Raw genomic sequence first — 23153 nt, forward strand, 5'->3', positions numbered from 1 at the left:
CCTGTGGGGGGGTGACTCCCCCGGGGTGGGTCTCGCCGGGGAGGGGACTCTCTGGGGCGGGAGGAGGGGTGGGGGGTGACTCCCCCGGGCCCGGTCCCTGCGGCTGGGCTGGCTCAGGACCCATCTTCATGGGGGTGTATGTAGATCCGGGGTGGGTGACCCTGCAGGTGGTTTCCCCTTGTTGGCCTTTGGGGAGGCCCCGTTCTCCCCGCTATCCCATCACATGTGCTGTGCTCTTCCACAGGCTGCTCCGGGATCCAGGCCTCGCTCCCTCCCGCCATGTTACTGCGGAAATCCTCCCGCCTTCTCAACTCCCCATGCAGCTCCAGTTCTTCCCTGGCGCAGCCGCAGGGCACGTGGACCAGCTCCAGCCCCTCTGTGGCGCAGGGGGATGCGGAGATGGGCTCCCTGCCAGCCTCCGGGGCGCCAGATGTCCTGTGAGTGGGGCGCAGAGCACTGTACAGGCTGTCTGGGAGCAGGCGGGGAGGGGGGGAGCACTGGAGGACCACCGGTGTGGGGACAGTGTTGGGGAAAGCTGGAGAGCGGTGGGTTAGGAGTTAGCACTGGGTAATGGCATAGAGCGCACACCTACACAGCTTGCGGATGGTACCAAGCAGGTTGCAAGGTTTAGACTTCCAAATGAACAAACAGGAGTAATGGTCTGAAACAAATGGGGTGAAATTCAGCAAGGACAAATGCAAATTTCTACCCCGAGGGAGGAATAATCAACTGCACAAATACAAAATGGGAGTGTGAGTGCCTAGGAAGGAGTGCTTGAGGCAACCTCTGGGGGTTGAGGTGGATCCCAAAATAAATGAGCAAAAATGTGATATTGCTGCCAAAAAAAGTGAACATCATTCTGGGTTGTATTAGCAGGAGTGATATAAGCTCCACTCAGCACTGATGAGGCCTAAACTGGAGTACTGAGTCCAGTTCTGGGCACCACACTTCAGGAAAGATGTGGACAGATTGCAGAAAGTCCCGAGGAGAGCAACAAAAATGAGGAAAGGTCTAGAAAACACAAGCTGCGAGGCAAGATTGAAAAAAATGGGTTTGTTTAGTCTGGAGAAGGGAAGACTGAGGGGGTGGGACGTGAAAACAGTTTTCAAATACGTAAAAGGTTGTTCTAAAGAGGTGGGTGATGAATTGTTCTCAACAAGCAAAGGGCTGAAGCTGCAGCAAGGGTGGTTTAGGTAAAACATGAGGAAGCCCTTCCTAGCTGTCAGGGTGGTTAAGCAAATCGTGTCAAACCAATCTGATAGCTTTCTTTGATAGGATAACGAGCCTTGTGGATAAGGGTGAAGCGGTGGATGTGGTATACCTAGACTTTAGTAAGGCATTTGATATGGTCTCGCATGATATTCTTATCGATAAACTAGGCAAATACAATTTAGATGGGGCTACTATAAGGTGGGTGCATAACTGGCTGGATAACCGTACTCAGAGAGTTGTTATTAATGGTTCCCAATCCTGCTGGAAAGGCGTAACGAGTGGGGTACCGCAGGGGTCTGTTTTGGGACCGGCTCTGTTCAATATCTTCATCAACGACTTAGATATTGGCATAGAAAGTACGCTTATTAAGTTTGCGGATGATACCAAACTGGGAGGGATTGCAACTACTTTGGAGGACAGGGTCATAATTCAAAATGATCTGGACAAATTGGAGAAATGGTCTGAGTTAAACAGGATGAAGTTTAACAAAGACAAATGCAAAGTGCTCCACTTAGGAAGGAAAAATCAATTTCACACATACAGAATGGGAAAAGACGGTCTAGGAAGGAGTACGGCAGAAAGGGATCTAGGGGTTATAGTGGACCACAGGCTAAATATGAGTCAACAGTGTGATGCTGTTGCAAAAAAAGCAAACATGATTCTGGGATGTATTAACAGGTGTGTTGTGAGCAAGACACGAGAAGTCATTCTTCCGCTCTACTCTGCTCTGGTTAGGCCTCAGCTGGAGTATTGTGTCCAGTTCTGGGCGCTGCATTTTAAAAAAGATGTGGAGAAATTGGAAAGGGTCCAAAGAAGAGCAACAAGAATGATTAAAGGTCTTGAGAACATGACCTATGAAGGAAGGCTGAAAGAATTGGGTTTGTTTAGTTTGGAAAAGAGAAGACTGAGAGGGGACATGATAGCAGTTTACAGGTATCTAAAAGAGTGTCATAAGGAGGAGGGAGATAACTTGTTCACCTTAGCCTCTAAGGATAGAACCAGAAACAATGGGTTTAAACTGCAGCAAGGGAGGTCTAGGTTGGACATTAGGAAAAAGTTCCTAACTGTCAGGGTGGTTAAACACTGGAACAAATTGCCTAGGGAGGTTGTGGAATCTCCGTCTCTGGAGATATTTAAGAGTAGGGTAGATAAATGTCTATCAGGGATGGTCTAGACAGTATTTGGTCCTGCCATGCGGGCAGGGGACTGGACTCGATGACCTCTCGAGGTCCCTTCCAGTCCTATAATCTATGAATCTATAAGCCTTGAACAAATTGCCCAGGGAGGCTATGGGATCTCTGGCACTGGAGGATTTTAAGAGCAGGTTAGACAGACACTTGTCAGGGATGGTTTAGTTCAGTGGTTTTCCAACTTTTTAGGCTGCATACCCCTTCCGAATAATATAATGTACCACGTACCCCCATCTGAGAGAGAGTTGTAATATACCTATGAAAGCAGAAACAAGGTCGGTAAGGGATAACACTGTGTGTTGTCTGCCATCGCAGGATTTTTCTCACGTACCGCCTGACGAGAGCTCATGTACCCCAGTTTGAAAACCACTGGTTTAGATAATACTTAGTTCTGCCTCAGTGCAGGGGACTGGACTAATTTAACTTCCTGAGGTCCCTTCCAGTCCTACAGGTCTATCACTGGGGAGTCCTCAGACCACAGCGGTTGCTGGGGTGGTGTGGATGTGCCGGGTGGCATGACGGGAGCTCTGGGGCTGTGAGGAGGGCAGCGAGGCCATGGGGGCTGACTGGTCAGGACGTGTGCTCTGCCCATAGGGACCTGAGCAGCAGTGAAGATGGAGGTGGCTCCGACTCGGGCAGTGACTTTGAGGACACGCTCCGGAAGGGCGGCAAGCGGGGCACTAGGACCCCTCTTAGCTGCACCCTGGTATGCATGGCCCTTGCCTATCTCCTCTTCAGTCTCCCAGCCCCCCGAGCCGCACCCTGGTAGGCGCCCCCACAGTCCTGCACCCTCTTGTGCGTCTCCCCAATCTCCCAATCCCCAGAACCACACCCTGTTATGCATGGCCCTTGCCTATCTCCTCTCCAGTCCCAGCCCCCTGAGCCGCACCCTGGTATGCGTTCCTGCAGTCCCCTGAACCACACCCTAGTGTGCGTCTTCCCAATCTCCCAGTTGTTACCAGATTTGTCCATTACTTTGGGGTATGCTCATTTATTCGGGTTACTCTTCGTTTTCTGTAATTCTGTCAATGTACTGCTTGTGTCACGTGTGTTTTCATGTGAAGCTCTACTTCTCCCTGTGGCAAATTCCCTCCCAGTGGAGCTATCCTGCAGGACCTAGATTCCCTAGGGCTGGGTTCCTCCAGCCCCAGAACCGGCTGAACACCCACACCCACCCACCCAAGTCTGAGCTGACCTGGTCAATCAGCACTTTCAAGCTGACCCCTTATATGTCCCTGGACTCACTGAGCTGGATGGAGCACTTTAAGCTGCCCCCCCCCCCTTGTATATCCATGGACTGGGTCAAGCAGCACTTTCAAACTGTCACCCTTATGCGTCCCAGTTTCAGCACGTCCCTATCCCCACTCTCGCATCACAATTGCACCGGCAGTAACCCCCAACTTGATGAGCAAACCCTACAGGATTTTGGGCGCTGCAGGGATCTTTAGCTTAGGTAAAAGAAGCGTTGCTGTAGAGTATATGGGGGAAGCTAAAATCACAAAAGAGTAAAGTTCAGCCAGAGAGAGGGAAGCAACCAGCTTAACCATACAAGTTGGACAGGAATTTCAACGACAAAGTTATTTATTGAATACTAGTGATCACTACACAAGGAGAGCTAAACCAACATAACATACATTATTCAAGGTTAATGCCTAAGATAGAAAGGAAAAGAGAGAGAGAGAAAGAAGGGGGGTTTTACCCACTCCATGAGGCTTGAACTGGTTGGGGTTCCAAGGTGATGGTGGTAGCTCAGGGAGACCGGCGGAGACCGGCAGAGCCCCCAGCACGATCCGTCAGGAGAAGATGGAGTCCCAGTGGAACTGATGCAGAGCTTGGATCTAAGCATCAGAACCCTGACTTGGGCACAGGTAGGGGTTTTTGTAGGGAAACAACAATGGTTCAAGGGAGAACACTTGGTTTGTTTATGGGTAAACTGATGACGCCAGGGTTTTCTTTAGGCTAGAGGCTGGGAGCTGATCACTCTTGGCTATGGGTGGTGTTTTTTCCCAGGAAGCTCCTAATGCAACTAGGCTGCTGCAGAGTTTTGGATATTAATCAAGGATTCATTATACTAGAATTGGTCTGATAATTCCTGAGCTGGGTGTGGGCAGGTGTAGGTCCATTAACATCTGGAGCAGAAATTTCTGCTTTTCTGGTCCCAGAGTTCCCTGCGGTTCTCTGTTCTTTATTTATGCTAATCCCTGTCCCATGGCTCATGCAGATGAGGCATGGGGAGTTGTCTCTGCTCTCCATTCTGTATGAAAATGGGGATGTCTTAAACTTGTCACCCTTGTCAGGAGGGGTCTAGGTGCGTCTCCCATCCGCCCTTCATTGCTCTCTGCAAGTCTTTTCTATGATGGTTTAAGGAGAGGCTGGGGGTGGGGGTGAGTCGGACAGGCTGGATACTGTGCCCTGGTTCCCCAAGAACACAGAGCTCACTGGTATCCTAGTCCCCTGAGCTGCACCCTGTATGTGCCCCCGCAGTCCCCTGAGCCGCAGCCTGGTATGCGCCTCCACTATCTCCCAGTCCCCAGAGATGTACCCTGGTGTTCACTCCTGCAGATTCCAGAGATGCACCCTGGCTGGCGCCTCCACAGTCCCCAGAGAGGCACCCTATTATGCATGACCTCTCCAGTCTCCCAGCTCCTTGAGCTGCACCCTGGTACACCCCCTTGGCTCCCCAGCCTCCCTTCATGTGGACACCCTCAACCCCCTGAGCTTCAGCCTGGTCCTCTGTGCCCCCCAAGCCTCTCTCTGCCCCCACTCAGTCTGATCCCAGCTCTTCTGCTCCAGCCAGCATTGTGCCATGGAGCTGATGTTGCAGGTGCAGCAGAGCCCAGGAGCTTCTGACCCTGGTCCCAGCCTCCCCCTTCCCCCTGTTGTGGCCAGCCAGGGCAGGAACCCCAGCCTCCCTGGACCATGGATTCACTGTTGTCTCTCTGGGACACTTCTCATGAAGCTGTGATCTACTCGAACCCGGGGCTCAGCCGGTGTCTTTTCTCCTCACCCCCCTCCCCCAGACAGCCAAGCGACCCCGGAAAGATGCCAGCAGGGATGGGGATAGCCTGGCTGAGAGAAACCCAGAGCCCAGCAACCTCTTTGAGGTAGTGAGGCTGGCGAAGAGTGCCATGGAGGTAACCACACTCTCTTCATCCCCCTGGTTCCACCCTCCCCATGTCACTGCACTGGAGTATCACTGGGACTCCTGGGTTCTCTCCCCGACTCTCAGAGGGGAGTGGGAGCTGGTGGGTTAGAGCAGGGGGCTGGGATCCAGGACTCCTGGGTTCTCTCCCCTGGCTCTGGGAGGAGAGTGGGGGCTGGTGGGTTAGAGCAGGGGGGGCTGGGAGCCAGGACTCCTGGGTTCTCTCCCCGGCCTTGCTGACTCACTGTTTGACTTTGTATCAGAGGGGCAGCCGTGTTAGTCTGAATCTGTAAAAAGCAACAGAGGGTCCTGTGGCACCTTTAAGACTAACAGAAGTATTGGGAGCATAAGCTTTCGTGGGTAAGAACCTCACTTGCATCTGAAGAAGTGAGGTCTTACCCACGAAAGCTTATGCTCCCAATACTTCTGTTAGTCTTAAAGGTGCCACAGGCCCCTCTGTTGTTTGACTTCGGGTGCTTAGGCCCTATCTCTGTGTCCCATGCCCTGCGTAACCCCTACTTCTCCTGTCTCTTTCTTCATGTTTCCTGCCCCCTAAGTCTGTGGTGGATGACTGGCTGGAGAGCTACAAGCAGAACAAGGAAGCTGGGTTCCTGGAGCTCGTCAACTTCTTCATCCGCTCCTGTGGCTGCAAAGGTGAGAGGCCCTGGGCCTGCATCCTGAGATCCCTGGCCCAGCCCTGTACCCACCTGTGGCACAGCCCAGCTCCTCACGCTGGTACCCACCTCTGGATTTGCCCCCAACACCTCTTTTTAGGGTGAGCTCCGAACCCCATTCCCTGCCTCTGCCAGGGGAGGAACTGCTGAGAGATCCCTGGGTAGTCTGTGGGTTCATGCAGCTTTGTGGGGAGCCCAGCTTTCACCTCTCTCCCCTTGGCAGGTGTGGTGACCCCGGAGATGTTCAGGAAGCAGCAAAACTCGGAGATCATCCAGCAGCTGACGGAGCAGTTTGATGAGGTGCTCAGTGTGTGGGGCAGGGGAGGGAGGACCTATCCAGGCAGGGGTCCCAGGGGGCTAGGGGTAGAGTTTCCAGTAGGGTGACCAGATGTCCTGATTTTATAGGGACAGTCCCGATATTTGGGGCTTTTTCTTATATAGGCTCCTATTCCCCCCCCCCGACCCCCTGTCCCGATTTTTCACACTTGCTGTCTGGTCACCCTAGTTTCTTCTTCGAGTGATTGCTCCTGTGTATTCCACAGTAGGTGTGCGTGCTCGCCACGTGCACCAGTGCTGGAAGATTTTCCCTTAGCAGCATCCGTAGTGGGGGAGCACCGCTGCGACCCCTGGAGTGGCGACGACATATCGCGCCATAAAGGGGGCTGTGTGCCCCCCCATCCTCAGTTCCTTCTTTCTGCCAGTGAAGGTAGTCGGAACTTTGTGCTCCAGCCTTGGCTGCAGCGTTTATAGCCTTAGTAGTGTCCAGTCTCACTGAACCTTTTTTGCTAAACTTCTTTCGTTGGTTCCTGGCTCGGGGCATGCCCCGTGGCCCAGGCTTCAAGTCGTGCGACTCTTGTCGCAACTCTATGCTCAGAAGTGATCCACACAATCAGTGTCTTTGCTGTCTGGGCGAGGCTCACATTAGTGAGAAGTGTAAAATTTGCTGCTCCTTCAAGCTGTGAACAAAGAAGGAGCGTGAGATCTGACTCCGAGCCCTCCTAATGGAGTCGGCATTAGCCCCGGCACCGGCGTGTCGAGTCGACCCCGCGCCGGGCACCACGTAGCAAAGCGCTTCTGATGCGCCATCCTGATTCCGCGCCCGGTACCGCGTCGTTGGTGCGCAGCGAGGCCCCGTCAACGACCCGGCACCGCTCCCCTTCTAAGAAGCAAGGGAAGACTCAGCGGTGCCGGGAGAAAGATTGGGGTGAGGCCAGACCCGCGTTGGGCAGCCCACGATCCCCATTGGGACCGAGACCTCTGACTCGGGTGGAGCGGAGTAGTCCGGTGCTGTCCACGCGCGCCTCGCCAGAGGTGAGAATGCCTTCGACGCTGGAGGCAGCTCAGGCCGCGTGCGACATCATGACGCTTCCGGTGCCGGGAGCGCCGCTTCAGTCGGGCCCCCGATCCCATGGGAAGCCACCGCTGAGTGCCCATCAACCTTCTCCGGACATCTCCGAGGTCGAGGCTCCATCCCGAGTCGAAGGGCCGAGCCACGGACCAAGGTGCGCCTCCACCCTGCGAGCAGGGTCGTCTGTGAGCGAGCTTACCTCCTCCTCTCTGGGAGACCGTAGGGTGGTACTAAAAGGCGCCGCCGCTCCTCTTCGAGCCTTACCTGCAAGGACAGGTCTCGGCGGCGGCGGCACCGATGTTCATACTCTGGCACCCGCCGTGGAAGGCGCCATGCTCAGAGTTTGTCACGGGAGTCCCAGGCACCGAGGCGTCATAGTCTTGGCCGCCGGAGGGAATACAGAGACAGTACTCACGACTCCTACCTGTCCTCCTCCAGGGGCCGGAGACGTCATGTTCGGGACCGCTCCAGCCGTTCATACGGCACCATGCGTTCGTCCTGGACCTCTGCCTCGGCACCCAGCCGCCCCTCCTCGAGCCGCTCGGTTCCGCAGGACCAGCCAGCCCTTCCGGGCCCCCTCGCGTCCCAGGACCTTGCCGTTCCCTGGCAGGGACAGTTGTGCCTGTGGGCACCGTGGCCCCAGGCACTGGCACCGCCGGGACCCCGCTCCGTGGGGAGAGCGTCCCAAGCCCAGCCGATGTCACCGCCTCGGCACCGTGATGAGGCAGTGGGCACTGACCCTCCGGCACTGACTCGGGCCCAGGGTCAGGACGTCGAGCTACCAGTACCGCTGGGTGCTGACGACACCGTGGCACCAACCTCCTCAGCACCGGATGACTCTGTGGCTGCCCTTCCTCCGGTCTCTCAGGAGGATTTCAAGGCCCACCAGCAGCTTCTCAGGAGGGTAGCATCAAACCTCCAGCTCCAGGCTGAGGAGATGGAGGAACCATCGGACACGTTGTTCAATGTCCTTACCTCCTCGACGCCGGGGCGCATGGCCCTCCCGCTCCATCAGGGGGTGGCCAATATTACTACTGGCCTCTGGCAGACCCCGGCATCCCTGGGTCCTATTTCCAAAAAGGCCGAGCGGAAGTACTTTGTGTCCACAAAGGGGCACAAGTATCTCTAATCTCACCCAGCTCCGAACTCTCTAGTGGTGGAGTCAGTGAACCACCGAGAGAGACATGGCCAACCTGCTCCCACCCCTAAGGACAAAGATGCTTGCAGGCTGGATTCCTTTGGGAGAAAGGTTTATTCGTCTGCGAGTTTTCAGCTCAGAGTAGCCAACCACCAGGCACTCTTGAGCAGATATGATTTAATCTTTGGGGATTCCTTCCCAAGTTCGAGCCCTCCCTCCACGAGAAGGACAGGAAGGAGTTCCGGCTCTGCTTGATGAAGGTACGGCAGCAGCTAAAGCAGCGTCCAGGCGGCCTCCGATGCAGCGGACACGGCCGCTCATTCAGTGGCTGCGGCGGTCTTTATGAGAAGGGCGTCCTGGCTTTTGCTCTCTGGACTATCGGCTGAGTCCCAGTCGATCATACAGGACCTTCCATTCGACGGTCGGGCCCTGTTTGCTGATCAAACAGACACCTGTCTGCACGGGATGAAAGACTCCCGTACCACCCTGCACATGCTGGGCCTGTACGTCCCGCTGGGCCTGTACGTCCCGCTGGCCAAGGACAAGCCCAGGCCTCACACCTCCACTTCACAGGCTCAGGGCAGATATGAGCCCTCCCCTATGAAGCAGCGGGAACAGAGGTGCCGGTCACAACACCAATCCCATTCGGCCCCTTGTCTTGGGCCCTCTAAGTCCAGGAGGCCGGGGAAGCGGCGTTTTTGACTGCTTGTGGGGGGTCGCCGGGTCGGTTGCCAGGTTAACCTCCCCCCAGTTAATAAAGTTCAGGTTTGCCAATCGTTTGCCTGCCTTCAGTCTGCAATGGTTCCGTATTACTACGGACCGCTGGGTCCGCAACACTGTATCCCTGGGGTACAGGTTGCAGTTTGTGTTGCCCCCTCCCAGTTGCCCTCCGGCCAGGGAGTCGGCGGAGGACCCGGAACATGCGCTCCTTCTGGATCAGGAGGTACAGCGCCTCCTCTCCCTGGGAGCCATGGAGAGGGTACCTTGGGAATTCCGGGGCAAGGGATTCTATTCCAGGTATTTTCTCATCCCGAAGGCGACGGGTGGGCTTCGGCCCATCCTCGATCTGCGGAAGCTCAATCAGTTCTTGGTTCTCTGCAAATTCCGCATGGTGTCCCTGGCCTCTATTATTCCCTCCCTAGACCCGGGGGATTGGTTTGCAGCACTGGACCTCCAGGATGCCTACTTCTACATCCACATTTTCGAGGGTCACAGGCGCCTCCTCCGTTTCCTGATGGGTCAGGACCACTACCAGTTTATGGTCCTCCCCTTTGGCCTCTCGATGGCCCCCAGGGTCTTCACAAAGTGTATAGTGGTGGTAGCGGCCCACCTCAGGAGGAGAGGGCTGCAGATCTTTCCCTACCTGGACGACTGGCTGCTTAAGGGCAAGTCCCGGTCCCAGGTGCAGCAGCAGATAACCTTCCTGCTACGCACCTGCTCAGCTCTAGGCCTAGTGGTAAACGAGGAAAAATCCACGTTAGTACCGGTCCAGCACATAGAATTCATAGGAGCGCTGTTAGATTCCTGGGCGGCCACGGCCTCCCTTCCAAGGGACAGGTTCGAGGCGCTCAAAGGCCTCATCGCCTCGGTCACGGCCTTCCCAGTGACCACGGCTCGGATGTGCTTTCAAATCCTCGGCCACATGGCCGCGTGCACCTCGGTGGTGCGACATGCCAGGCTCTGGATGTGGCCCCTCCACTGTGGTTGGCCTCCCAGTACTCCCAGGCCAGGGATGGCCTGGACAAGGTCGTCACGGTGCTGCCAATGGTGGTGGCAGATCTACAATGGTGGTCCCTCCCGAGCAACATGCTCCGGGGTATCCCCTTCCAAGAGCCCTCTCCATCCCTAGATCTAGTGTTGGATGTCTTGGACCTGGGCTGGGGAATCCATGTCGGGGACTTCAGGACCAGGGTATGTGGTCACCCGAGGAACTGACCCTGCACATAAATGTCAGGGAACTCAGGGCTGTGCACCTGGCGTGCCTGGCCTTTTGCCAGCACTTACAAGGAAAGGTGGTCAGAGTCCTCACAGACAACACCACCGCAATGTATTACATCAACAGGCAAGGGGGCATGCCAGGAAGCCCAACTCCTGTGGGAGTTCTGTATAGCCCACGACATCCTCCTCCGAGCGTTCCACCTACCCGGCGAGAGCAACATGCTTGCAGATCGCCTGAGCAGGGTGTTCTCAAATCAACACGAGTGATCCCTGCACAGGGAGGTAGCAGAGTGGATGTTCCTACAGTGGGGTGCTCCCCAGGTAGACCTGTTCACCACTGCCCAAAATCGCCTGTGTCCCAGGTTCTGCTCCAGGATGGGAGAGGGTGACGGGGCCATGACGGACGCGTTCCTGCTCAGTTGGTCGAGGCCCCTGATGTACGCCTTCCCGCCTTTTCCCCTCATAGGCAGGGTCCTACAGAAGGTGAAATCAGACGGGGCAAGGATTATCCTGATAGCCCCAGATTGGGCCTGTCAACATTGGTACGGGACACTACTGCAACTATTGGCGGCCCCCCCTTGCAGGCTGCCGCTACGCCTGGACCTCCTCTCCCAGGAGGGAGGTCGTCTCCTCCATCCCAATCTGGCCCCGCTCCACCTGACAGCATGGCTGCTCCGTGGCTAGATGCGGAGGAGGGGAGGTGTACCGAGGCTGTTAGATGGGTCCTGCTTGAGAGCAGGAAGTCGTCCACATGGAGATCCTACCTGGCTAAGTGGTATTGGTTCTCTATATGGGCAAGGGAGAGAGGTTCCTTCCCCGCGTCTGCTCCGCTCCAGCTGGTCCTGGACTACCTCCTGTCCCTTAGGACCCAAGGGCTGGCCCCCTCCTCGATCAGGGTGCACCTGGCAGCCATCTCAGCCTTCCACCCTCCGATGGCGGGACAGTCCATGTTCTCCCACCATATGACTTCCAGGTTTTTAAAGGGTTTGGACAGAGCGTTCCCTTATGCTAGACCCCCGATCCCACCGTGGAACCTGAACCTGGTACTGTCACGCCTCACGGGGCCACCCTTTGAGCCCCTGGCCGTGTGCTCCTGGTCTCACTTATCGGAGAAAGTGGCGTTTTTGGTGGCTATCACCTCAGCCTGCAGGGTTTCGGAGCTTAGGGCGCTCACCTCGGATCCCCTGTACACTGTTTTCCATAAGGGGAAGGTCCAGCTTCGCCCGCACCTGGCCTTCCTGCTGAAGGTGGTCTCGACGTTTCATATGGATCAGGACGTTTTTCTTCCAGTCCTGTGTCCTAAGCCCCATTCCTCCAATGAGGAACGACGCCTACACATGCTAGGTGTGCGTAGGGCACTGGCCTTTTACTTAGATCGAACAAGGCCATTCCAGAAATCCCCTCAGCTTTTCATTGCTACGGCCGAGCGCATGAGAGGGCAACCGGTTTTCATCCAGTGGATCTCCCACTGGATCACCTCGTGCATACGCACATGTTATGACCTGGCTGGGGTTCCCCCACCTCCTATTGTCAAGACACACTCGACGAGAGCTCAGGCCTCGTCCGCGGCCTATGTGGCTCATGTCCCTATTCAGGACATCTGCAGGGCTGCTATGTGGTCCTCTGTCCACACTTTTTCATCGCACTATGTGATCTTCTCCCAACCATGGGATGACGCCGGGTTTGGTAGGGCGGTGCTCCACCCGGGTAACCCTTAACACTTATTCAGAACTCCTACCCACCTCCGTTAGGTATAGCTTGGAGTCACCTACTGTGGAATACATAGGAGCAAAAAGAAGAACAGGAGTACTTGTGGCACCTTTGAGACTAACAAATTTATTAGAGCATAAGCTTTCGTGGACTACAGCCCACTTCTTCGGATGTTGCTCCTGTCTATTCCACATCCCACCCTCCTTCCCCTCTGTCAGAGTTGTCTGGCAAGAAGGAACTGAGGGTGGGGGGAGCATGCAGCCCCCTTTATGGCGTGATATGTCGGCGCCACTCCAGGGGTCACAGCAGTGCTCCCCCACTACGGATGCTGCTAAGGGAAAAACTTCCGGCACTGGTTCACGTGGCGAGCACACACACCTACTGTGGAATAGACAGGAGCAACACATCTCGAAGAACGCCAGTTACGGAACAGTAACTGTCCTTTCCAGTGGGGTGGACAGGGGTCATGCTGCAGGAACTCACTGGGATGTTGCCCCCTGGATATAGGCCCAGCTCATCCGCTGTAAAGGGGCAGGGTGGCTGGGAGGAGACAGAGGAGCGTGGGGGCTGGCATAGGGGGCAGTGGGCGGTGCCTCCCCATGCCTGTTGGTAAATTACTACCCCCTGCTTATGGTGTATGAGAGAGCCTTTTCTGTGCCCACTGGGGTACACTCTCCCAAAACTGCTGGCAGCACAGGGGTTCCACTCTGGGCTGTCACAAGCCCCCTCTTTCCCAGTGCAGGCTAACAATCCACACGCCCCACTTCATTACACTCGAGTGCCCAGCCCCTTATCTTCCGGACACCTGCTGCCCCGTGGAAGCAGCACGCCCCGCTCCACCAGCCTCTCCTCTGTTCAACACTCCTGATTTAACAAAGCTCAAGCTAAAGATTCAAATAAAAGCCAGGAAACGGATTTGGAAACATAAGGGTACAGGGAAAAGAAACGTTTGACTTGCAATCTGTAGCTTGTATTTACTAGCAGAGCCGGCTCTAGGCACCAGCAAACAAAGCTGGTGCTTGGGGCGGCACATTTTTTGGGGCGGCATGGCTGGTGCCAGAATGCCGCCCCTAAAAACGTGCCCCAGCCGCCCTAGCTCACCTCTGCTGCTGCTGCTGCTCACGCACCGCTGCTCCCCGTCCCTCCCAGGCTCTCAAGCCTGGGAGGGAGGGGGAGATCCCGAGCGGTCGCGGCGCACGAAACGGCTGATTCACGCGCTGCTGCTCACCCTCCCTCCCAGGTTTGAGAGCCTGGGGAGTGGAGGCAGGGCTGGGGATTTGGGGAAGGGGCGGAGTTGAGGTGGGGTAAGAAAAAAACGGGGGGGGGGGGCGCGGAGGTGACCAAAATTGATTTTGCTTGGGGCAGCAAAAATCCTAGAGCCGGCCCTGTTTACTAGCAGCCTCATAAGGTGTTTCTAACCCAATGGTTCGTCCTGACAGCATTTGTCCAGTCCAGAAAGCTGGGATCTGCTTTTCATCAGACACTCCTGCTGACGGAGTGTTGCCTGCAGAGTGGATCACATCTTGTGCCCATCCTTCTCCCAGACTTTCTGTCTCTTTTCATAATGAGTGTGTTTCATTAACCTCAGCTTAGCCCTGAGGGTTCCTGTGACGAACTGGGCCTGTTCTCACTGTGGTCTATGAATGCTGACAGGGGAGTGTGCTGGGATAGTCTGCATTGGAGGATGGGATCTGCCCGAGGGCGCCCGAGGGCGCATACCTGAGTGTGTAACATGAGAACCCAGGAAGGGGTTGAAGGCGAGGCGACTCCTTAGCCCGGGAAACTGAACAAAGGCTGTGGGAGGGGTCGCTGAAGGCAGTGTGCTGGAAGCAGGCAGGGAGAGAGGGCTGGGAGGCAGAGATGGCTCTGACTTCCCAAGGGGGGCTGGGCTGGGATGCCCGGGGACCCCAAGATGGACCTAACTGAGGGGGTCCCTGTTGTCTGTGCCTGCAAGACCTGTCTTGGACTGTATTCCTGTCATCCAAATAAACCTGCTTTACTGGCTGGCTGAGAGTCATGGTGAATCGCAGGAAGCCGGGGGTGCAGGGCCCTGAGTTCCCCAATACTCCGTGACAACTGGTGGCAGCGGTGGGATTTACTGCACCCCGTGGACGGCGCTTCCTGCAGTAAGTGACTGGGGAGCAGTAAAGCGAAGGGGGATTGACGGGGACCAGGCCTGCTGAAGAGTGGGAGAGAGACGGTTATTACCCCTGGGAGTGTGTGACCAGCGAGAAGGACTTTTGCAGTAACAGGGTCCCCCGGGGGGATCGCAGCGAGTGGTCCCGGGGCGGAGGAGTCTGCAGCTCAACCCTGGCAGAGAGGCGGTGACCTCGAGAAGGGCTGGCACACTAGGGGTCCCCCTGGGAACTGTGGGGAGCTGTGAGCACACAGGCCGGTGAGTGGCCAGCAGGAAGATGTATGCCAAGCGGCTTAAGAGCGACCTGGTGGAGCTGTGCAAGCAGAGGCGGCTGCGCATTGGGAGGCTCACCAAAGAACAGCTCATTGCCCAGCTGGAGGCGGAAGATCGCGCGAATGAACTGATCCCTGTCTCTGGGGGAAGCAGCCTGGCAAATGCAGCGCAGGCACCAGTGTCTGTCCCAGCTGGGAGTGGTCAGCCGGCTGCTGAGGGCTTCCCGAGACCCCTCCTTCCTATGCCTAGGGGAAGGGTGGGGAGGAGCCCAGCAAATACCGAAGGCGCCGTGGCCCCCCCGGCCAGCAGGGGACCCTCCCGGCGAAGCTCGCCGGCCAGCAGAGGATCCTCCCGGCGACGTTCGGCATCTGTGGAGCGGAATTGGCTGGAATGGGAGAAAGAGCTAAAACTGAGAGAGCTGGAGGATCGTGAACAACAGAGACAGCATGAACGGGAGGAGAATGAGAGACAGAGACAGCATGAAGAGAGACAGCGTCAGCATGACCTGGAACTGGCGAGATTGAAGGGCAGCGAACCCCCGGCTGCGGTGAGTGAGGGGGGACCCGGGACTGCATGGAGCTTTGATAAGTGCATCATGGCCCCATACAAGGAGGGGGAGGACATGGATGACTTCCTGGAGGCCTTTGAGACGGCCTGCGAGCTGCACCGGGTTGATCCCGCGGACAGACTCCGGGTCCTTACCCCCTTACTGGACCCCAAAGCCGTGGCATTGTACCGCCAACTGGAAGAGGCAGAGAAAGGGGACTACGAACTATTCAAAAAGGCCCTGCTACGTGAGTTTGGGCTGACTCCTGAGATGTACCGGGAAAGGTTCCGGAGTCAGGATAAAACCCCTGAGATCTCATATCTGCAACTAGCCGCCCGCATGGAAGGATACGCCAGCAAGTGGGCTGATGGGGCCCAGACGAAGGAGGACCTGGTCAAACTGCTGGTACTGGAGCAACTGTATGAGCGGTGCCCATCTGACCTGAGGCTGTGGTTGGTGGACAGAAAGCCAGAGAACCCGCGACAGGCAGGCCGGCTGGCCGATGAGTTCGTAAAGAGCCGGTCAGGAGATAAAAGGGAGGAGTCCCAAAGGAGCAATCCCACCACAACGCAGAGAGAGAGTCACCATGGGACCTCCCCGTGGGAAAATACAGAAAAACCCCATCAGAGGGGAACATTCGGCATCAGGACCATCCGACCCACTCAAGGGGACCCATGGGACATGGGCTGCTACCACTGTGGCCAAAAGGGCCACATACGGGCCCAGTGCCCCAGGCTCAGGGACAGACTGAGCAGGCCGAACCCACAGAGGGTTGACTGGGTAGAGACCCAGCCCGGCGAGAGGCAGCATTCCCAGGGAAGGGGGGCTGGCAGAGTACCACCTGCTAAGGAGGGAGGACAGCCCCAGGCCAGCTTCTCTGGGGGGCCAGATGCTCCGGATTCAAAGCTCTCCGTTTACAGGGTTGGCGCGGGGCTGTCCCTGCGGAGCGAGTGCCTTGTTCCCCTGGAGGTGGATGGGAAGAAAGTTTATGGTTACTGGGACACGGGCGCAGAGGTGACACTGGCCCGGCCCGAGGTGGTGGCCCCAGATCGGGTGGTGCCCAACACCTTCCTGACCCTGACCGGGGTGGGCGGGACCCCATTCAAGGTTCCCGTAGCGAGGGTACACCTGAAATGGGGGGCCAAGGAGGGCCCCAAGGATGTGGGAGTGCACCACCATTTGCCCACTGAGGTGTTGATGGGGGGGGACCTAGAGGACTGGCCAAGCAGCCCCCAGACCGCCTTAGTTGTGACCCGCATTCAGAGCCGGCGAGGGGCACTGCGCCCTGGCCTTGGGGGGGGTGCTTTGCCTGTGGCGCGGGACCCTAACCTGGTGGGGAGGGAACGCCCAGGGACGCGGCTCAGGGAGGCTGCAGCTTCGGACCCAGCGGGCGAGAAAGAGCAGGTGGCCATCCCCGTCCCAGCTGCTGAGTTCCAGGCCGAGTTACAGAGAGATCCCTCCTTGCGGAAGATAAGGGACCTGGCCGACCTCAATGCGGTACAGACCATGGGACGAGGTGGCCGGAAAAGGTTCCTGTGGGAGAAGGGGTTCCTGTACCGAGAATGGGCTCCCCCAGGGAAAATGGAGTCGGGGGATCAGGAGGCAGCTGGTGGTACCCCAGAAGTATCGCCGCCAGCTGCTGTGCCGGGCCCATGACATTCCCCTCGCAGGGCACCAGGGAACCTGGCGTACCCAGCAGAGGCTGCTACGGAGCTTTTACTGGCCTGGGGTCTTCGTTACTGTCCGACAGTACTGCGGATCCTGTGACCCCTGTCAGAGGGGGAGGAAGGCCTGGGACAAGGGGAAAACAGCTTTAGGACCCTTGCCCAGCATAGAGGAGCCTTTTCGGAGGGTGGCCAAGGTAAAAAGGGCGGCTCTAAACCAAGAGAGCCCAAAGCACAGACCTCCAGACTGGAGCGCTGGGAGAAGACCACAGCCCAGTTGGAGCCCCAGAGGTATGGGGGTGGGAAAAGGGCACAGGCCGCATAAACCTTCCCACATGCGAACTGCGAGTGCCATCAAGCACCCCAACCTAAGGGGGAGCGTGAAACTGGAGGGGCCTGGTGTAATTCTCACCAAGGAATGGGAGGGATGCGGGGGCATCCATGGGAACGGGGGTAGGTTCGAACTTCCCCGGGTCACTGGCTAAAGTGACCCTGCTCAGTTCGGTCTCGAAGGGGGGAGAGATGTGACGAACTGGGACTGTTCTTGCTGGGGTGTGTGAATGCTGACAGGGGAGTGTGCTGGGATAGTCTGCATTGGAGGATGGGATCTGCCCGAGGGCGCATACCTGAGTGTGTAACATGAGAACCCAGGAAGGGGTTGAAGACGAGGCGACTCCTTAGCCCGGGAAACTGAACAAAGGCTGTGGGAGGGGTCGCTGAAGGCAGTGTGCTGGAAGCAGGCAGGGAGAGAGGGCTGGGAGGCAGAGATGGCTCTGACTTCCCAAGGGGGGCTGGGCTGGGATGCCCGGGGACCCCAAGATGGACCTAACTGAGGGGGTCCCTGTTGTCTGTGCCTGCAAGACCTGTCTTGGACTGTATTCCTGTCATCCAAATAAACCTGCTTTACTGGCTGGCTGAGAGTCATGGTGAATCGCAGGAAGCCGGGGGTGCAGGGCCCTGAGTTCCCCAATACTCCGTGACAGTTCCCTACTCAGAGGGTTTTTTTGGGGGTTCTTCTGTCTAAATGCTCAGGCCTGCATATTGCCCAGACTGTAAACACAGGGTTGGACTGGGTTGAAAGAGGTTAATTATCCTCGCTCTTGGCTGAGTTAGCTCTGGGACGCACCCTGCTTCAGATGACGTAATTCAGCTCCCACAGTTTTGGAACAGAATGAGTCTATATTTTACATCTCTCTTAAAATAGTTCCTGTGCAAACATTTCTCAGTAACCATGGCGATCCGCTAACCCTTAGCTTTCAGTGGAGACGACACACGACCCCCGTATCGAGAAAATGGCCAGACATAGGTGTAACTGGGCACGTCTGCGTTCACGCCAGTCTCACCCCTCGTGCCTTCCCTTTCCTCCCCTCTGCAGGACTCTGCCGAGTACCCGCTGGTCCTGACCACCCAGCCCTGGCGAAAGTTCCAGGCGGGATTCTGTGAGCTGGTGACAGTGCTGGTGCGACGTTGTCAGTACAGCATCATCTACGATGAGTACCTCATGGACACCCTCATCTCCCTGCTCACTGGCCTCTCCGACTCCCAGGTGCGCGCCTTCCGTCACACCAGCACCCTCGCAGGTGAGTCTCGCCCCGGGGACGTGGGCGGCATCTGCAGGGTAGCAGTTAGAGCAGGGTGCCTGGGTTCTGCTCCCACTGCAGGGAATAGAGGGGGGTCTGGTGGTTAGAATGGAGACAGCTGGGGTCTGGGGAATCCTGGCTTGCTGCAGGGCGTTCCTGTATGGGCTCAGAGGGCTGGGAGCCCCCGGATGGCCTCTCTGCAGAGGAGAGTGGGAGGGTATCTTGTAATATCGTTATGAGTCCTGTTTGTATCTCAGGTTTCCTCTGTAGGCGGCATTGTTACCCAGGCCGGGGGGAGCGGGCAGGCGGTGACTGCTCTCGGGGCAGGCGAGGAGACTGAGGGATGGGTGCCACCTCTCAGCAGGGAGGCTAATGGCATTTCCCCAGCTCCAGAACAAACTGTTAGATGAGGGGGGTGGGGGACAAGTGTTGGCTGCTGGAAGGTGTCGGGGCTCTCAGCTGGAGTCTGGCCCAGGAGGTCGGATGGACGGACAGACAGAGCTTAAACCAAGGGGTTCCCTACAATGTGGCTGGGCTCTGGGCTACCCAGATGCTTTAACCTTCATTTCTCTAGACGCCCCTAAGCTTCCTGTGCTGTGTGCCACTGTCACGGAGTATTGGGGGACTCAGGGCCCTGCACCCCCGGCTTCCTGCGATTCACCATGACTCTCAGCCAGCCAGTAAAGCAGAAGGTTTATTTGGATGACAGGAATACAGTCCAAGACAGGTCTTGCAGGCACAGACAACTGGGACCCCCTCAGTTTGGTCCATCTTGGGGTCCCAGCCCCCCTTGGGAGGTCAGAGCCATCTCTGCCCCCCAGCCATCTCTCCAGCCTGCTTCCCACACTCTGCCTTCAGCGACCCCTCCCACAGCCTTTTTTCAGTTTCCCGGGCTAAGGAGTCACCTGGCCTTCAACCCCTCCCTGGGTTCTCGTGTTACACACTTAGGTATGCGCCCTCGGGCTGTCTCCCATCCCCCAATGCAGACTATTCAGCCACACTTCCCTGTCAGCATTCACAGACCACAGTGAGAACAGGCCCAGTTCGTCACATCTCTCCCCCCTTCGAGACCGAACTGAGCAGGGTCACTTTAGCCAGTGACCCGGGGAAGTTCGAACCTACCCCCGTTCCCATGGATGCCCCCGCATCCCTGCAGTTCCTTGGTGGGAATTACACCAGGCCCCTTCAGTTTCACGCCCCCCCCTTAGGTCGGGGTGCTTGATGGCACTCGCAGTTCGCATGTGGGAAGGTTTATGCGGCCTGTGCCCTTTTCCCACCCCCATACCTCTGGGGTTCCAACTGGGCTGTGGTCTTCTCCCAGCGCTCCAGTCTGGAGGTCTGTGCTTTGGGCTCTCTTGGTTTAGAGCCGCCCTTTTTACCTTGGCCACCCTCCGAAAAGGCTCCTCTATGCTGGGCAAGGGTCCTAAAGCTGTTTTCCCCTTGTCCCAGGCCTTCCTCCCCCTCTGACAGGGGTCACAGGATCCGCAGTACTGTCGGACAGTAACAAAGACCCCAGGCCAGTAAAAGCTCCGTAGCAGCCTCTGCTGGGTACGCCAGGTTCCCTGGTGCCCTGAGAGGGGAATATCATGGGCCCGGCACAGCAGCTGGCGGCGATACTTCTGGGGTACCACCAGCTGCCTCCTGATCCCCCCTGACTCCATTTCCCCTGGGGGAGCCCATTCTCGGTACAGGAACCCCTTCTCCCACAGGAACCTTTTCCGGCCACCTCGTCCCATGGTCTGTACCGCATTGAGGTCGGCTAGGTCCCTTATCTTCCGCAAGGAGGGGTCTCTCTGTAACTCGGCCTGGAACTCAGCAGCTGGGACAGGGATGGCCACCTGCTCTTCCTCGCCCGCTGGGCCTGAAGCTGCAGCCTCCCTGAGCCGTGTCCCTGGGCGTTCCCTCCCCACCAGGTTAGGGTCCTGCGCCTCAGGCAAGGCACCCCCCCCAAGGCCAGGGCGCAGTGCCCCTCGCCGGCTCTGCCTGCGGGTCACAACCAGTGCCTTTTGGGGGTTGCTTGGCCAGTTCTCCAGGTCCCCCCCCATCAATACCTCAGTGGGCAAATACGGGTGCACCCCCACATCCTTGGGGCCCTCCTTGGCCCCCCACTTCAGGTGTACCCTTGCCACGGGTACTTTGACTGGTGTTCCGCCCACCCCCGTCAGGGTCAGGTAGGTGTTGGGCACCACCTGATCTGGGGCCACCACCTCGGGCCGGGCCAGCGTCACCTCTGCGCCCGTATCCCAGTATCCATTGACCTTCCTCCCATCCACCTCCAGGGGAACAAGGTACTCTCTCCGGAGGGACAGCCCCGCGCCTACCATATAAACCAAAAACCCTGAGTCTGGAGCATCCAGCCCCCTAGAGGAGCTGGCCTGGAGCTCTCCTCCCTCCTTAGCAGGTGGTACTCTGCCAGCCCCTCTTCCCTGGGAATGCTGCCTTTCGCCGGGCTGGGTCTCTACCCAGTTAACCCTCTGTGGGTTCGGTCTGCTCAGTCTGTCCCTGAGCCTAGGGCACTGGGCCTGTATGTGGCCCTTTTGGCCACAGTGGTAGCAGCCCATGTCCCATGGGTCCCCTTGAGTAGGTCGGATGGTCCTGATGCCGGATGCTCCCCTCTGATGGGTTTTTTCTGTATTTTCCCACGGGGAGGTCCCATGGTGACTCTCTCTCTGCGTTGTGGTGGGACTGTTCCTTTGGGACTCCTCCCTTTTATCTCCTGACCGGCTCTTTACAAACTCATCAGCCAGCTGCCCGGCGTGTCGCGGGTTCTCTGGCTTTCTGTCCACCAACCACAGCCTCAGGTCGGATGGGCACCGGTCATACAGTTGCTCCAGTACCAGCAGTTTAATCAGGTCCTCCTTCGTCTGGGCCCCACCAGCCCACTTGCTGGCGTATCTCTCCATGCGGGCGGCTAGTTGCAGATATGAGATCTCAGGGGTTTTATCTTGACTCCGGAACCTTTCCCGGTACATCTCAGGAGTCAGCCCAAACTCTCGTAGCAGGGCCCTTTTGAATAGTTCGTAGTCCCCTTTCTCTGCCTCTCCCAGTTGGCGGTACAATGCCACGGATTTGGGGTCCAGTAAGGGGGTAAGGACCCGGAGTCTGTCCGCTGGGTCCACACGGTGCAGCTCGCAGGCCGTCTCAAAGGCCTCCAGGAAGTCATCCATGTCCTCCCCCTCCTTGTATGGGGCCATGATGCACTTATCAAAGCTCCGTGCAGTCCTGGGTCCCCCCTCACTCACCGCAGCCGGGGGTTCGCTGCCCTTCAATCTCGCCAGTTCCAGGTCATGCTGACGCTGTCTCTCATTCTCCTGTCTCTGTCTCTCTTCATGCTGACGCTGTCTCTCATTCTCCTCCCGTTCACGCTGATGCTGTCTCTCTTTCTCCTCCCGTTCATGCTGACGCTGTCTCTCTTCATGCTGTCTCTGTTGTTCACGATCCTCCAGCTCTCTCAGTTTTAGCTCTTTCTCCCATTCCAGCCAATTCCGCTCCCCGGATGCCGAACGCCGCCGGGAGGATCCTCTGCTGGCCGGTGGGCTTCGCCGGGGGGACCCCCTGCTGGCCGGGGGGGTCACGGCGCCTTCGGTATTTGCTGGGCTCCTCCCCACCCTTCCCCTAGGCATAGGAAGGAGGGGTCTCGGGAAGCCCTCAGCAGCCGGCTGACCACTCCCAGCTGGGACAGACACTGGTGCCTGCGCTGCATTTGCCAGGCTGCTTCCCTGAGACACAGGGATCAGTTCATTCGCGCGATCTTCCGCCTCCAGCTGGGCAATGAGCTGTTCTTTGGTGAGCCTCCCAATGCGCAGCCGCCTCTGCTTGCACAGCTCCACCAGGTCGCTCTTAAGCCGCTTGGCATACATCTTCCTGCTGGCCACTCACCGGCCTGTGTGCTCACAGCTCCCCACAGTTCCCAGGGGGCCCCCTAGTGTGCCAGCCCTTCTCGAGGTCACCACCTCTCTGCCAGGGTCGAGCTGCAGACTCCTCCGCCCCTGGGACCACTCGCTGCGATCCCCCCGGGGGACCCTGTTACTGCAAAAGTCCTTCTCGCTGGTCACACACTCCCAGGGGTAATAACCGTCTCTCTCTCACTCTTCAGCACGCCTGGTCCCCGTCAATCCCCCTTCGTTTTACTGCTCCCCAGTCACTTACTGCAGGAAGCGCCGTCCACGGGGTGCAGTAGATCCCACCGCTGCCACCAGTTGTCACGGAGTATTGGGGGACTCAGGGCCCTGCACCCCCGGCTTCCTGCGATTCACCATGACTCTCAGCCAGCCAGTAAAGCAGAAGGTTTATTTGGATGACAGGAATACAGTCCAAGACAGGTCTTGCAGGCACAGACAACTGGGACCCCCTCAGTTTGGTCCATCTTGGGGTCCCAGCCCCCCTTGGGAGGTCAGAGCCATCTCTGCCCCCCAGCCATCTCTCCAGCCTGCTTCCCACACTCTGCCTTCAGCGACCCCTCCCACAGCCTTTTTTCAGTTTCCCGGGCTAAGGAGTCACCTGGCCTTCAACCCCTCCCTGGGTTCTCGTGTTACACACTTAGGTATGCGCCCTCGGGCTGTCTCCCATCCCCCAATGCAGACTATTCAGCCACACTTCC

The 23153-nt window shown here is 57.5% G+C and overlaps 1 protein-coding gene across 1 annotated transcript in view; it reads left to right on the forward strand.

Moving 5' to 3' along the window:
- The first annotated feature begins 279 nt into the window (after positions 1-279).
- The window catches only part of STAG3 (stromal antigen 3), a 55161-nt gene continuing 32287 nt past the window's right edge, over positions 280-23153 (forward strand). The window contains exons 1-6 of the mRNA XM_054005653.1: positions 280-437; positions 2997-3108; positions 5423-5536; positions 6102-6198; positions 6442-6518; positions 18349-18553. Of these exons, the coding sequence (XP_053861628.1) occupies positions 280-437; positions 2997-3108; positions 5423-5536; positions 6102-6198; positions 6442-6518; positions 18349-18553 (763 nt within the window). The remainder of the gene's footprint in view (positions 438-2996; positions 3109-5422; positions 5537-6101; positions 6199-6441; positions 6519-18348; positions 18554-23153) is intronic.

Source organism: Malaclemys terrapin, chromosome 15 (assembly GCF_027887155.1).
Source record: "Malaclemys terrapin pileata isolate rMalTer1 chromosome 15, rMalTer1.hap1, whole genome shotgun sequence".
In the NCBI taxonomy this organism is placed as follows: domain Eukaryota; kingdom Metazoa; phylum Chordata; order Testudines; family Emydidae; genus Malaclemys; species Malaclemys terrapin.